This window comes from Falco biarmicus, chromosome 3 (assembly GCF_023638135.1).
Source record: "Falco biarmicus isolate bFalBia1 chromosome 3, bFalBia1.pri, whole genome shotgun sequence".
In the NCBI taxonomy this organism is placed as follows: Eukaryota; Metazoa; Chordata; class Aves; order Falconiformes; family Falconidae; genus Falco; species Falco biarmicus.
Window position 1 is genome coordinate 119,230,281 of NC_079290.1, and position 14,871 is coordinate 119,245,151.

Here is a 14,871-nt window from a genome sequence, read left to right on the forward strand (position 1 = left end):
TTTTGGCTGCACAGCTCCTGGTTACATCCTTGCCTGTGCCTCCAAACTGCTGCGGAGTCCTGAAGCCCCTGAGGCACTGCCCAGCCCCGCGCCCTGCACTCACCCCCATGCTCTAGGAAGTTCTACCTGCTTTGGTGCTCCCCGTGACACCCAGCTCTCCCTTGCAGGAATCTCTCTGCTCTCCTTCAAAGTCTGTATCACTGAGGAAACAGTGGAGATGTGACTCCAAACAGGCTCCCCAGGCCAAGTTATCCAAGAACTGTTTACGAGTTAGGCCCAGTTACCATTCCCTGAGAGCTTGCACAGCAATCACCGAGGCTGTTCACTCAGAGCAAAAGAGAAAACAATGCAGGCTGGCGTCTCGCTCGCCTTCCAAACCAGGGCAGCCACCAGCCGGACTGGGTTTGGACAACCTCACCGAGCAGGGTGCCACGCCAGCGCAGCCCAGCCCAGCTCCAGGGCAGGCTAGGAACCAACGCCTACCCAACACCACCTCATCCCAAGGAGAACAACCCTTCCCCGGGGGCAGGGAAAGGAGAGAGCCCACAGCACTGACTCACCCTGTCCGTCGGCTCCCTGAACCCCAGCGCACCAGCAAAAGCCCGTAGCCACTGCTGGTGGTGGCGTGCCTGGAGCACCGGCAGCAGCTGCGGTACCGGGTACTGGCCCCGCAGGTGCGCAGCCGGTGTCAGCAACCAGCCCCACCCCTGCCAACCACCCCTGCGCAAACCATGGCCCAGGGGAAGCGCTGGTTACCTTCTGCTCCGCAGCATCTGCAGACACAAACGGCCCTGTGCAGCGACAACAGAGAAACTGTCTGTTTGAGGCTGTAGGCATCACACAAGCGACTCTGACCCCACCTGAGGGGCTGGAGGGGGCAGGACTGCCACATATCATGCATGTGGCCTCCGCACAATGCCTCTTTTCTCCTCACTGGACCTGCAATTCACGTGGCAGCATGAATATCATGGGGTATGTATGTACAGATATCTCTGAGCATGGCATCAAGGAGCACCCAGAACGCTCCTGAAGTCACAACAGTCACATCTAAACACATCACGCATTCCTGTCTCAATCCTCCTGCACCACAGCTCAAGAGAGTCACCAAAGAAAGGACCTGCACTACAGCCTACCAGGTCTTTCAAGTCAACAACAGTGCTGGAGAAATTACCACAAACTGCCCACGCAGCCCAACCTAAACCAAGCTCCATTATTAATTCCCTGAAAAAAGTCCCAGTGGCCCCAGCTCCACAGGGAGGAAAAAAAGCAGCAGTGTTAAGCCAAGCAAGTTTGTTTTGCACAGAAGGCCAAAGAAAGCCACATGCTTACAGCAAAATACAGTATAGGACTGTTACTTGCTGTCAGCCCGCAATGTTCATGTGTGCTTTACAGAAAGTCAATCCTCATCATAAAAATTTCCATCAAAATGGGAATAAGAATCAATCATTTCTGACAACTGAAACTCTGTAAAAAGCATTTTAACGACTGTAATCAATCTCTTCCTTCCAGCATACAAAAGGAGACAAGTTTCTCAGCACTTCCTAAATTAAAACTGGTTTATTTTCCAGGGTTTTTTTTAATATAAAATAACATCACAAGTCTGCTTTTCACAAGGGGCTTACTAGAAAGAGATTCTATAAAGTATCCTTGAAATCTATATTCATGCACATACAAAAATCCAGAAACTGAAGAAGAATCAGGGCTGCTGCCACATCTCCACTTGCTTTCCAGAGGGTGAAATTGTTCACTTGGGAAAAGCTACAGCAACCCTTGACGTTTCAGGTCTTCATAGGTCTTCTTATTCACGACGTTCCCACTGGAATCCTCGTATTCCTCCTGGAATGGAACTAACAGTTTAGAGACACGCGGACACAGCCTGCCTCAGGCTGTACTACAGCATTTCAATCTTATCTCCAGCACCACCCGCTGAACACAACCACCCTGCCAAGAACCTCTCTACATGGAGGCACGCACCACATCTACCAGCGGGCTCCATGAGAAGAGCTCAGCCAGAGTCAGAATAATTACAAGCTACACTACAGGCTGTTATGTCCCACAGGTACCTGCGTACTGTTGAAAAATTGTTTTGAGACAGAAGTTTAAGAAAAAGCATTAGTACGAGTGACCACACTTCTCACAACAGTTTCTTTTTCTTCTCACACAACAAAGATGACATTGGTACTGCAAGCCAGGGTATTAAAAGATTCTTACACAGAGGGCTGAGTCCATCCCATCAGAATTACCCTCCAGCACGGCACAAGAAGCGCTTTTCATACATCACCACTAACAGGAGCCGTGCAACCAGCAGTGTAGGCTCCCGCTTATCTCTCCAGCATGCAGAGGACCCTCTTAGACACTCTCATGACAGAGCCAGACAGGTCACGCAAGGTAATTGGGGGGTTTCCCATGTACACAGGGCTAGAGACATCCAAATACCTCCAACATCTCACCTCTGTATCAGGCTGCCATCTCTCCGAAGCCTTCTGTTGTTTCAGTTTTGCCCACACTGTAGATAAAAAGTCATACAGGATCTGAGGCCATTTCCAATGAGATACTATTTTTTAATCTAGTAAAATATACACATGATGGGGTTTTTTTCCCCCTTTTAAAATACCGTCACTTCAGCAACCCAGGAATATATCTAATATCCATTACAAATTTCTCATCCCTCTGTATGGTTTACTGAAAGGCACAGAACTAAAGCAAACAAGGCTTTAAAGTGATTATCCAGGATGGGACACAAGAGACAAAGGTCCAGAAACATTACTTCAGAGATGCAGCTCCAAAGGAACAACAGTTTTTGGGAAATCAAGGCTTTACTTGTTTGGTTTCTTCTAGGCAAGAATTAATTTACTGCCAGGAAACCACAACCTTTATCTGCTAACCTGAGTGGGGCAGATTCAAGAAACAGCCTCTGCAAGAGGTAGCCTCTCAAAACATTGGCACAGTTTAGCCGCTTTAACTTATAATCACTGTTAAGTCCCAAGTCCTGTTAAGGCTTTCAAAATCCGCTCTACCATTTCTGAAGTTTTTTTTCTGGCTTCCCCATGAACTTGTTAACAAACATCAAATGAGTAAGTTACATGGGATGATGTACCCACACTCTGCCTGAAGAAATGGTGGCCCACTGCACTTGGCTGAGATTTCATACGCAAAGCATCACAGACAAATAACTGCCAACAAATGAACACTTCGCTGGCAACCCCAGCAAGCATCTACTCCTGCAGGTATCCAACCAAGAAGACACTCTCCTTTTCAGAGCTGGGAGGGATGATCCAAGGAAGGATTATCCCACATGCACAGGGTTTCTTACCCTCTATCCTGAAACTAGTCTCTGGTCACAGAACAAGACAAATTTTTGGTCAGAGCCAATATGGGCGTTCTTATGCCACATTCCTCATTCTGCCGTCACTACTTACAGGACACTGCATCCTCAATCTGTGTGACGTTGGCAAAATGCGCAGTGTTGGGAATGCCCAGGCATCTCATTCCGTGAGCGTGTCGCCACTCCTGGGGAGAAGAGGTAAGAGGTCAGTGCATGAGAGGGAATGCCACTTCATCCACAATGCCAAAAACTACACGGCATATTAAAATCTGGACATATTGAAACAATGTAGGAATCAAAATACAAATCTACCAGTCCTAAGAACTTCCATACAAATATTTTTTCTGTATTTTACACAGTGTCAATACACTGGCAGTCAAGAGGCACTCTGCACCAATCAGACCTGGATACTGCAATTAGTGTTCAAACAAGAAAGGACTGCACAAAAACTGGCAGAAGAGATCTTAATATGCCCTACAAAATGTATAGTTCCAGTTGCATAGCCCTGCAGCATCATCCCAGACCATACATTAGAAGCTGAAGAAGTGCCACACGGGTACTCCAGTGACTCAGCTACTTACTATAAAGATTATCTGAACACAGTACTGATGTTTTTGTAGCAAAATGTTACTTACTGCAAAGTGACGCTGGAAAGCTTTGGGCCCTCGGTAGGTGTAGTTACCACAAATCTCACAATTGTAGTTGATGTTTAAACCATGTAATTTATACAACCAGTATGGGATTGGCTGTCAAGCAAAGAAAAACCAAGATGAGGACATGTGGCAAGGCAGGTTCAAATGGAAGAGCAGTGTGGAGTCAGTGAGATCTCCCGCTTTTCCAGACCTGACAATCTCAGTTACCTTGCCATCCCAACCAAGAGGCAGGTTTTTAGGATTATAAATTATTTCATTTTCTTCATCTTCACTCTCACTCTCACTGATCTGCTCTTCTTCCTCCTCCTCCCGCTCTTCCCCTGTCCGTGCTTGCTTACGCTGCACGTTCTCGTGAGTAAGGTGTCTCTGTTCCTATAGCATGAAAAAAAACAGAAGGAACTGTTCACACAACATGACAGCAACAAAGGGCGGGCAAAATCTTGCCGTGTGAAACACTTTTTCAATGTACAGAGGGAGGAGAATGGAAGACTGGTACGAAACAGAGAACTCTCATTTTACTCAGCCCAACAGCTTAAGTTTTTAGTATAACATTTCCTACTTAAAATGCATGAAAATCTTGTACTACCACTAGCACTTCCAAGATGACAAGCTAACGGCAACAGCCACCCTGCTGAAAGCTCTCACCCCAAAATGAAGCAAGGAATTAAGGCAAGCATCAAGACAGAACAAGTGAAGGTTTGCAATACCCTGAGAGTTAGCCATAAAATAGAAATTATCTACATTGATGTGCCACCTAGAAGAAGGGGAAAAAAAAAAAAAAAAAAGGAAAAAGACAGGCCTCCCCAAGGGAACATGTCACCTCTCTACCTCGGTCTGCGACTGACACAAGATACACCTGTTCACAAAAGCCTGCCAAGTAATTACCTAATGGAAATACAAATGTAATCCACCATATCCTACTTAATGACAGAAAAAGCTATCTGCTAACATGCACTTTAAAACATTGCAACTCTGGATGTGAAAATAACTTTTCTGGGCATGCTGTCCACAAAAGCGTTGGGTACAGATATGGGTAACCTTCCAGTCACTATTTGATGGTCCTGAAATAAAAAGCTGAAAGACAAAATAAAATCCTTACCCCAAGAACTTCTACATACTCATAAATCTGAGCTTCCAGGAACGCAAGATCTTTATTTCTTTCAGTGTCTCTGGAAATAGATAAAGAAACTTTATGAAGTCCATTCCAGAACTGCAAACATCATGTATACACTGAACTTCTAAAGAGAAATTTGACTTGTACACAGCAAGAAAACAGAAACAAGTACCAAAGAGCTCTGCGCACAAACGCACAAATTCAGCTCTGATATCTTCCATTTGGTTCGGGACCATTTGGTCCAACATAAAAAGCTTCTAATACTCCAAGAATCTCTCTGTCACGACATCTACAGAATACTTCTCATCCAAGTGAAGAGAAAACCACCAACCACAGAATGACCTTTAAGAATTCACCTTTTGCTTCCTTTTGTCTTTGGATTCTTAGCAAACAAGGAAGGATCAAGTGCTTCTAGGGATTTGCCTTTAGTGCTAAAAAGTCTCTGAGCACGCTCTTCCAGAGTACTGTGGAGAAACAGGGAGAAGATGAGTCCAAACCATAGTTTTACGTTTCCCAAGAACTATTTGAATTTAGGCAACAAAATTCTAAATTTAGCTTTTAAGAGATCATGAGTTTTCCTATTATCTTTGTCTTCATTCCTTACGCCAAACTCTTCTATACAAAAGACTTCAGTACAGGACACTTCCCAAAACGGTAGATTCACAGTATCCCCTGACTGGTTCTCAATGTTCTGTCTTTCAAACACCATTAAGGTAATTCTTGTACAATAGAGACAACAAAACAAGTATCCCATAAAGTAATGCAAGACAGGAAGACCTCAAAAACTGAAAAGGAACCATAAAAAGACAGCATCTTACCCGCCACATTTTAGTCCCAGGGCCAGTAAAGCTGATTTTAACCTGTCCAGTCCCAGGGAGGCCAATTCCTGATCAATTAAAGTAAATGGCAATAAGAGGAGCTATTAAACAAATACATTTTTATTGTATGTCCATTTTAACTCATTAAAAAAGAAAAAAACCCCAAGGAATAGCATTCAAGAAAGGTCTGTCAAGGGTGCGTCGTTTCTTACTGAAAAATGAGGAATGTGACAAGCGTAACCAGATCTTTCAGGTTACATCCCCCTAATGGGAGAAATTAAGTCATCAGCATAATCAAAAGTTTTATCTAGAAAGCACAGAGCCAGAGACAAAAGCACAGCAAGTAAAATTATGAAAAGAAACAAAATGACTAAGCTTCCACCTGCTCAAAATTTAGCACTAAGCACAGAGGACTGAAAACATACCTCCCAAGAGGAAAATGCTGAGAGGTCCAGGTGGGCTCCAGCGTGAGTGAGAGCACTGCTGGTCTCTTTCTGCCAAGAAAAAACAGATGCAAGATCTTGGTGACATCCTACAACACTTCATGCAATGCAATATTCTGCCCTCGAGAAAAGCAGTTCATTTGACAGAAAAATTCTCTCACTAAAATGACCAATGGAACAACAGAAAAGATACAAAATCAGCAACCCTTAAAAAAAGGTTTGTTTCAAAGGGGTTATGTTGGTTTTCAAATTCAAGTTAGCATTAAATTGCATCTTTGTGATACACAGCTACACACCTCGCTATAAGATGTAACGTCAGTGATGACTTTACACAAATGATTCACAGAAAACCTATCACAAATACAGCAGCATTCACACGGCATTAACAACTGCTCACCGGCCAGCCAGGGAACGTTCCGTTTTCCCACTTCTTCTCAAACTCAGTTTGAATTTTCCCAAAAAGTTCATTCTGGTCCAGTAACGGTTTCACACGATCGGTGTAATCCTGCAGGTACTCAAGAAGCATTTCAAGGTACCTGGCACAGTAATCACAAGCACAGGTAGTTCAGTATCAGCCTCTAACATATTTCTCTAAGCACATCTTTGGAAAGTATTTTCCCTCTAGTACTCCAAAGGGAAGTCATCAAGATTACGAGTTTTCAACGCACAATTTCTAGATGCAGCAGTTACAAGGATAACTTAAAAGGTCTTTCCAGAGTAGAATGCAACTTCCCACATTTTTGGTGTGCTGTGTGTTTTCTCAGGGCTCAGACACATGACTGAGTTACTATAGCTCAGTGACCAGGCTTGCATGAGTTGAGTTTGACTGTTAATTATATTCTTAGCAGCTGCACATGTAAGAAGCAAATTCCTTCCCATCAACTGTCATAAAAGCAGCAGGCAGGCAAAAAGGCTCACCTCTTATATTCAGCATTTTTTCTCTCCTTGGGAATATCAAAGAGTTGGTCAAATGTGGATAAGTAAGTGATATAATCCAATTTCTAGGGACAAAAAAAGTTTTGAGTCAAGCTTTATACACATGCAGCCAAATTAACATCTAGTTTCCCACTATCAGACCAGAAGAAAAGCACTAGCTCTTGCCATTATTCTGGACTGCAGAGGCCTGGGGTCCTCCGTACACTAACACGTTGCCTCAGACACCTATTAGTCCTCGGCAGCAGCAAACAGTGGCTTTTTACAAGGCCCTCATCACATTAATGACAGAGCGATCAACTCAAGAGAGCAAAAGAGGAGAGTTGAGACACAGCATTCAGAATTCAGATGCTGTCAAGCAGTATGTGCAACAAAGTGACTTCAACACTGCTACTTGGAAATAAATTTACCTATGTAAGGACCCCCACCCCCAAATAACCATGAACCAACCAAAGAAAAACCCTGGCCTTAAGCACTGAAGCTGCCCAGACACATACAGCCATTTACCTCTGACGATTTTAGATTAATGTACTTGAGGTAACAGTCATGCAGATCTAAGTATCGTCCATATCCTTCTTCGTCTGTGAACTCCACCAGATCTGTAGGAAAGATCACAAAGAGCTTTACTATGAGCTTAATCTCCTCTATTTGTTATACATATGCTTTAGAACTTGAAAAGGATTAACTGTGGACTAATCTATGCTTCAGGAAGATGCTGACAATGCAAGTGAGATATTCAGTGACCAGGCAACTGAGAGCTTCTCTCCGTAGGCACAGTAGAATGTTCCTCAAAAGGAGCACCACTACTGTGCAATATTCCAGGGGCTGCAGTTCAGAAGAATTTAAATGACAAAAGGAACAATTTTCAGAAGTCATTTAGTAAAAGGGAGGTGGAACTCTGAAATGTGCAAAACAGATCAAATAACTCATTAAATAATACCTCAAGCAAGCACCATGTTTTCACTTAAACTGACTAGCCTCAGAAAAAAACCTACAAACTTACTTTGAGCTTCTTCACTCGGGTTATCTCTGGCCTTCAACAGTTCCTCAAACTCCACTGACATCGGAACACAGATCTTCAAGTACAGACAAAAGTTATAGAAAAAATGGTTACTTCAGCTAATGTCCTAGAATAATTAATATCAAATCACAATAGGTTGCATCAAGAAAACTGCTAACTGAAAGGTATCCAAAGCACTTCTTCACCATGCACCAACAAAAAAAGTCTGATTTTAGCCAGCATGAAATAGGCAAGACCAAAGGCCAGCGCAGCAGCAGAACACTGAGCTAACACACAACAAGCAGAGAGCATGGTCAGCATCTTGCATCTTCCCCTATTCACACGACTCTCACAGGAGCCCGTCTCTGAAGCACCACCTAACCTCCAACACCTTCTGTTCTCAAGTGACATTTTAGTGTACTTAATACTGGTATATTACGGCAATTAAACTGGGGGGGAAAAACCCCAGTCTATTATAGGGATGAGGCCAAACAGACCACAAACCACTTATTCTTACCAAGCAGATAACTACTCACCTCATTTGGGTGCTTCCGGTGAAATTCCTTAATTTGTTTCAATCTGTTGTAGAATTCTGCAAATTCATTTGGCCCTGAAATGGCACTGAGTTCTTCCTTCCGTAAGCTGTGCGTTCAAGAAAACAGACAGATTAGAAGTGGAAAGGAAAACACGTTGGCTGCGTTTTGGTCACACAAAGCTCCAGTAAGACTGGCTGCAAACCTCACAAGGTCACATCAGATCTCACAGTCTGCCTGGTTTACGGTTGGAGGCTGAGGGTCATATCTCCCACTGAACACACCGTAGCCTCCACTTAGAAACCTTCAAGGCAACTCAGGCCCTCCCCCCAGGACTTACAAAAAAAAAAAAGAACAAAAGGTGTATACATAGCATGTACGTGTCCAACATGCAACATGGCTCCTGCTCTAGCATGTTTAGTCTCCAAAATTTGATTTCTGGTGTTGCACGCCAGTGTTACTGCCCATATATTTACAGCTGACTTAAAAAAGCCCGCCAAGTCCTTTGTCCGCAGAAGGTGCCCAGCAGATGCTCCGCTGCACACACCGGACGGGGTGTTTGTGTCAGCACTTACCCGTCCTTGTCGTCGTACAGGTCTCTCAGGTTGCCGCTCACCTCCATGTACCTCTGAAGAACAGAAAAGAGCCCCAGACGCCCAGGGACGTTACCGCGGTGAGACCCGCTGGCTCCGGCAGCACCGGGCAGAGGCCAGGCCCACCCCACTCCCCCGGCCCCCTGCACTCACGTCCTGCATGGCCCGTGTCCGGTGGTCCGAGTTGATCTGGTCGCGGAGCTGTGGGGAGAGGAGCGGGGGACGGGGGGGAGGGAGGGAGAAGGGGAACGGGATTAGCGTGGAGCGGGATTAGCGCGGAGCGGGGGCGGCGCGGAGCGGGGCTGGCGCAGGCCCGGGGTTGGCGCAGGCCCGGCGCCCAGACGCACGCACGCCCGCCCTCCCCGCGGCCCCGGACGCACCGTAGACTTCTTGGTGAGCATCTCCTTCACCATCACGTCCATGAGCCGCTCCCGCTCCTCGTGATAACGCCGCTGCTGCTCCAGGATCGTCTCCATCCTCCCGCCCGCCGCCGCTGCCGTTGCCCGCCGCCCGCTTCCGGTCCTGCCTGCGCCCCGCCGGAAGGCCCCTGCCCGGCTCGTGTCCCGCCAGAAGGTTCCGGCCCGGCCCGCGGCCCGGCGCGGAGGTTCCGGCCCGGCGGCGGCGCTCGGCTGCGGAGCGGAGTGACCAGGCCCGGTGCCCAGTGCCCAGTGCCCGATGCCGGGACGGAGAGGCCAGGCCCGGTGCCCGGTGCCGTGCCCGGTGCCGGGGTGGAGGTGTCACGACCGGGGCTGGCAGCGGCTCGGCCGGAGCCGCCAAGGGGCCGCCGGCAGGAGGCGGCTGTGGCCTGGCCGTGCCCGTGCGGCCCGGAGCCGCCTCAGGCTCCTCTCGGTCCCGCCGGGCACCCTCAGGACGAGCCCCGGGCGTCAGGGCCCGGCACGGGCCTGGCTCGCTGCGCGGCGGGGCCGTGCTGCCGGCTCGGCCCCCAGGCCCCGCCAGCCCCGCGGCTCCGAGCGGAACCCTCCGGAGACTGGGGGCATCCACCTGGCTCTGACAAACCGGCCCGGTGCCACCGGGAGCTGCCCAGGCAGAGCCGCAGCATGAGGTGACGGCTGGTGGCCCTGGCATGGCCCTGCTGCACTCAGCCATGGTGGTGGCATGTGCCACCTCTGCACAGATGCCACATGGCTGCAGAGGGGCCCGCGGAGATCTGAAAGCAGCCTCTCTGCAGACGGGGAGCTGGAGAGAAGGGGGTTCTGCCGCCAGCATCTCCCCCCTCACACAAATAACCTGCACTGCAGCTTTGGGCACAGCGTCACGGCTCAGGCTGCAGCCTGACGGTGCACCCAAAGGAGCAGCTCGATTTTTACTGTCCCATCTGCCCGCTGAAGAAAACAGCAGTGGGACTGAGGCCAGCAGGAGAGGGATCTCAGTGCAAGAGCAGCTGCTGGAGGACATGACAGGCCTGAAGACCACAGTGGTAGCCACCCAGCACGCTGCAGCCATGGCGGCAGGGCCAGAGGAGGGTAGGAAGGCAGGGCTCTGGCCAAAGCCCACATCAGAGGAGGCCTGAGGAGCTGGAGGCCCCTGAAGCACGTCCCTGGCATTTCTGTGGCCTCAGCTGCAAGTGGCTAGTCTTTCTGTTGCCAGGGAGAGACAGATCATTGTGTAAGTGCTGGAAAAGCAACAACAAAACCAAAGGTGCTGACAGCATGACCTGGACAGAATCTGGGCACGGGAGCCGCAGAGGGTCTTGCAAAGCTCCCCAGCACCCCTTTTCCCACCATTTCCACAAGTGCTGTTATTAACAGGCTCAGTGTCCTGCTGTGGCCTAGCTCTGGCAGCACACCCTGTGCCCCTTGCTGCTGAGGCCACAGGGCCATGCTGGCCGGGACCCTGGAGCCCCATCCAGGTGGGTGTGCATGGACCGTCCTCCGCTCTGCTGCTGGACTCCTCCGCCACAGAGCGTGGCTCCCGGGGGCAGTGGCCAGGGGAGAGGGTGTCTCACTGGGAGCCTGTGTGTGTCAGCCCGGGCATAGGGGACTGGTAGCAGCAGTGCTCAGGACCCCCCTTGCCTCACAGGTGCCCCTTGCTCTCCAACACAGGGCCAGGCCCTGGAGTCGTTTGTCCACTCTGCAGGAGGGGACACGAGTCTGATAGTCAAGAGAGAAAAGGGGCTGGAGAGAGGACCCCAGCAAGGGGCAGGCAGACCCCTGTGGGCAGGAGCAGGGCTGGATCCCCGCGCACGGGGCTGGCTGCAGGCACAAGGCCCTCTGCAGACATCTTTCAGCAGAGAAAAGGGTTGCCACTGTGGCAACTGCTTACGCTTCCTAGTCTAAATCCGAGTGAAGGAGAGAGTCGTGTTGTATGAGGCCATTAGCTTAAATTATACTCGCGTAGTTAGCAGTCACCAAGAAAATGCTGTTTAATGAAAGCAGCTGGGCTCCGCGCTGCCCAGGCCGGCAGAGAGCTGGGGTGGGTGAGCAGCAGTTGCTGCCGGGAAAGGAGGGGAAGCCTCTTGCCCGGGAGAGCTGTGACACCGCACAGCCCAGCCTGCCTGCCAGCAGTCCTGCCTGTCCCCCTGTGGCAGCGGCTGGACTCTGGCACCACAGCAGCCCAGCCTGGCCCCGCCGGGCACAGCACCATGGTGGGGGGGGGTCTGCAGGCAGGAGCCCTGCTGGCGGCTGCCTTCCAAGCCCCTCCGGGCCTGCCCGCAGCTCTCCCCAGCACTGACCGTACCTGGTGGCACAGGCTGCCCCAAGATGCTGGTGCTGGGTTTGGGATCAGGTCTGGCCCCAGCCTTGGAGGCACAACGACTGCCCAGAAGCAACAGCAAAGTGAAGGCAAAGTTGAAGGCAAGAGGCACTTTTGAAGCCATTCCCATCTCTGCAGACAGCAGCCTCGGGGCGATCGAGGAGTAGGAAAGGGGCTGGGCTGGTGTCAGAAGGTGGGAGAGGGGGGAATGGAAGAGGAAAAAGTCAAATAGATATCCAAAAGTCCTGTTTTGAACACTGCTAGAGCGGCTGCTTTCCGTAGTATCGTGTGTGCACTCTGAAGCAGCCTTGGCATCTCCGGGAAACTCAGCACAGCGTTCGGCCTGGCAGCACGAGTGCCTGAAGCCCACCTACCCATGGACCGCTGCTCCGAAACTCACCCCTACGCTGCGTGCAAGCGTGGGGCATGTAGACAACACCCCCACCAACACCTCCAGCCCGCACAGCACCCCTCAGCCATGCACCCACATGCTGCCCCCGCAGACCTGCGCCCTTCCCCTCTGCCACCGCATCGCTGCCCAGCGTACGCAGCAAGGGCAGGGAAAGCAGGAAGGTGCACTTAGAAGTCTGTGTCATGGCTTTAATTAGCCTTATCAAAATGGTTATGAGCTTGCTTACGTAAACATTCACGCTGCACGTTCTAGGACCCGTCTGGAAGCAGAAGGCAGTCCTCATCAGGGCCCCAGCAGGCCGGCCTTTCGGGGAGCGCCGCTCTGCAGGGCTTGCCTGGGGACAGGGCGGGCAGCACGCGCATCCAGCCCATGCAGCACCGGGCGCTGGGCGCCGAGGCAGAGGGTGCCGTGACTCTGAGCTACCTGCAGGCCTGCCGCCACCGTGGCTTCCTGAGGAACCTCCGGAGCCCCAGGGAGCCGGACAGAGCTCGCAGGCAGGCTCACTTAGCCCTGACACAGTTGTTATCCACAGCATGTGGCTTGTAACATCACCTACAGCTGGGCCTGAGGGGAGGGCTGGATGCAGGGCAGGGAGGGACCGCCCAGGCTTGGCACCGCGGGGTGTCCCTGTCACCTGCGCCAATCGCAGCCCCATGGCCAGCACCCTGCACCCACCCCGGTAGAAGCCCCTGTGCCCCTGCAGCCAGGGGACAAAGCCTTCCCCAGCCCATGCAGGTGGCATGCCAGCGGCTGGCGGAGTGACAGGCTCCAGCAGCTTCATCCCATCATGAATCAGAGTCCAAACTGGAACATGCCTGAAGGAAACAAGCCTGTAGGATTGGGCGCGCACCCTCGCTGCCTCTCCCAGCTCAGAGCTGTTGCCCTTGGTACCTGGGAAGTGCAGACGTTTGTGGCCTGACAGGCTTTCAACAACATGACTGTGCTTGAGTGACACGATCCTGGTGGAAGTCCTCCCACAGAAACTGTGGCTGCAACCTTCCACTTTCACTTGGATTTTAATTGCCTTCTTCAGATCCACCCTAAATGCCAAGGAGGGATCATGCCAGTGCCTTGCCCCCACTTTGCCAAGTGCAAAGCTATAATTAAATTTTAACTTGCAAATAAATTATTCATATTTTTCTACCAAGCATGATAAATTATTTAAGCCAAAAGCAACAACAAAAAAATTTGGCCTAATTATGGCAGACAAACATGATCCTGCCCTGGGAAAAGCCAATTCACGGAGGAAAGAATGATACTGAAGGTAAGAATATTGTCTTTAATTACTCTCTTGCACTACAGGCTGCCCCAAAGTACGTCATTTCTTCCTCATGAATGCCTGTCTAAAAATAAAAACGGAGATAAGATTCTGAACTTAGTGTTCTTCCATTTCCCCTTGCATGAAACTTCATCCCTGGAAAGGGAAAGAGTTGAAACCTAGCAGTGTCCCATCCAGCCACATGGCCTCTTTATTTTGGGCCGCTGGCATTAGCAGGGTTGAGGTGGGTCAAGACCAGCCAGAGCGTGGCCTCCCTCCTCCTCGCCCCAGGAATGGCAGCAGACCCGGGAGAAGCTTGCTCCGGTGGGAGAAGCTTGCTCCGGGAGGCGATGTTCCATGCCGGGGCAGCCCCTGCAGCCCCTCGGTGCCTCCTGCTGCAGCAGCAGCCTTTGTGCTGGTGGCTGTGGGATTTCTCGTGATTTTTCTGGAAGGAAAAGTGGGATTATGGGAGGAAAAATACTTGTGCTGAGCTACCGCACCTTCCCCTCCTCCCTGTGACCTTCACTAGGTGCTGCCCTGGCTGGGTGGGGACAGAGGGACAATGAAAAAAGGCCCGGGGGAGCATTCACGGAATGCCTGCAGGGTTCAGCCTGCCTATAACTGCATCCCTACCTCCTGATCCTGGGACAAGGGAGAGCTGTTCACCCTTCGGCACCGGCTCTCCCACTAGCCCTGGGACCTGCCTGAGCCTCCCCACTGGTCACCCAGGGGGACGCAGGAGCAGCCTGGGCAGGTCCCTGCCTGGTTTGGGGAGCTGGACATCACCGGCACAGCAACCTGAGCGCTGCCTGAACCCGTGTGCAGCCACAGCTGGAAAAGGGGCCAGTGCCGGCAGCCAGCTGGGAGCTAAGTTAGCTCTTCCCTCCCGCCTGGCCGCAGGCAGCAGCAGGCAGAGCCAGGCAGCTCCCGTCAACTCTGGGCCACCGGCACATGGCTGTACCCGACGCACCAGTGGCTCAGCTTTCCTCCAGGGGAACCTCTGGCTGGAAAGAGAACAAACCCCTGGGAGCCAAGCTGCTGCCTGCGGTGAGCCTGAGCCAGGGGCAGCCACGTCGG

The 14,871-nt window shown here is 50.8% G+C and overlaps 1 protein-coding gene across 1 annotated transcript; it reads right to left on the reverse strand.

Moving 5' to 3' along the window:
* Positions 1-1,542: 1,542 nt before the first annotated feature.
* On the reverse strand, positions 1,543-9,951 carry SF3A3 (splicing factor 3a subunit 3). The gene is made up of 17 exons (XM_056331976.1): positions 9,793-9,951; positions 9,566-9,613; positions 9,395-9,447; positions 8,823-8,928; positions 8,290-8,362; positions 7,794-7,885; positions 7,272-7,354; positions 6,751-6,889; positions 6,336-6,404; positions 5,911-5,978; positions 5,449-5,556; positions 5,078-5,147; positions 4,186-4,350; positions 3,961-4,071; positions 3,420-3,510; positions 2,451-2,506; positions 1,543-1,836 (listed from the first exon to the last, which is right to left on the reverse strand). The coding sequence occupies exons 1-17, from the start codon at positions 9,886-9,888 to the stop codon at positions 1,759-1,761; spliced, it is 1,506 nt and encodes a 501-aa protein (XP_056187951.1). The 5' UTR covers positions 9,889-9,951; the 3' UTR covers positions 1,543-1,758.
* Between the last annotated feature and the right edge of the window lie 4,920 nt (positions 9,952-14,871).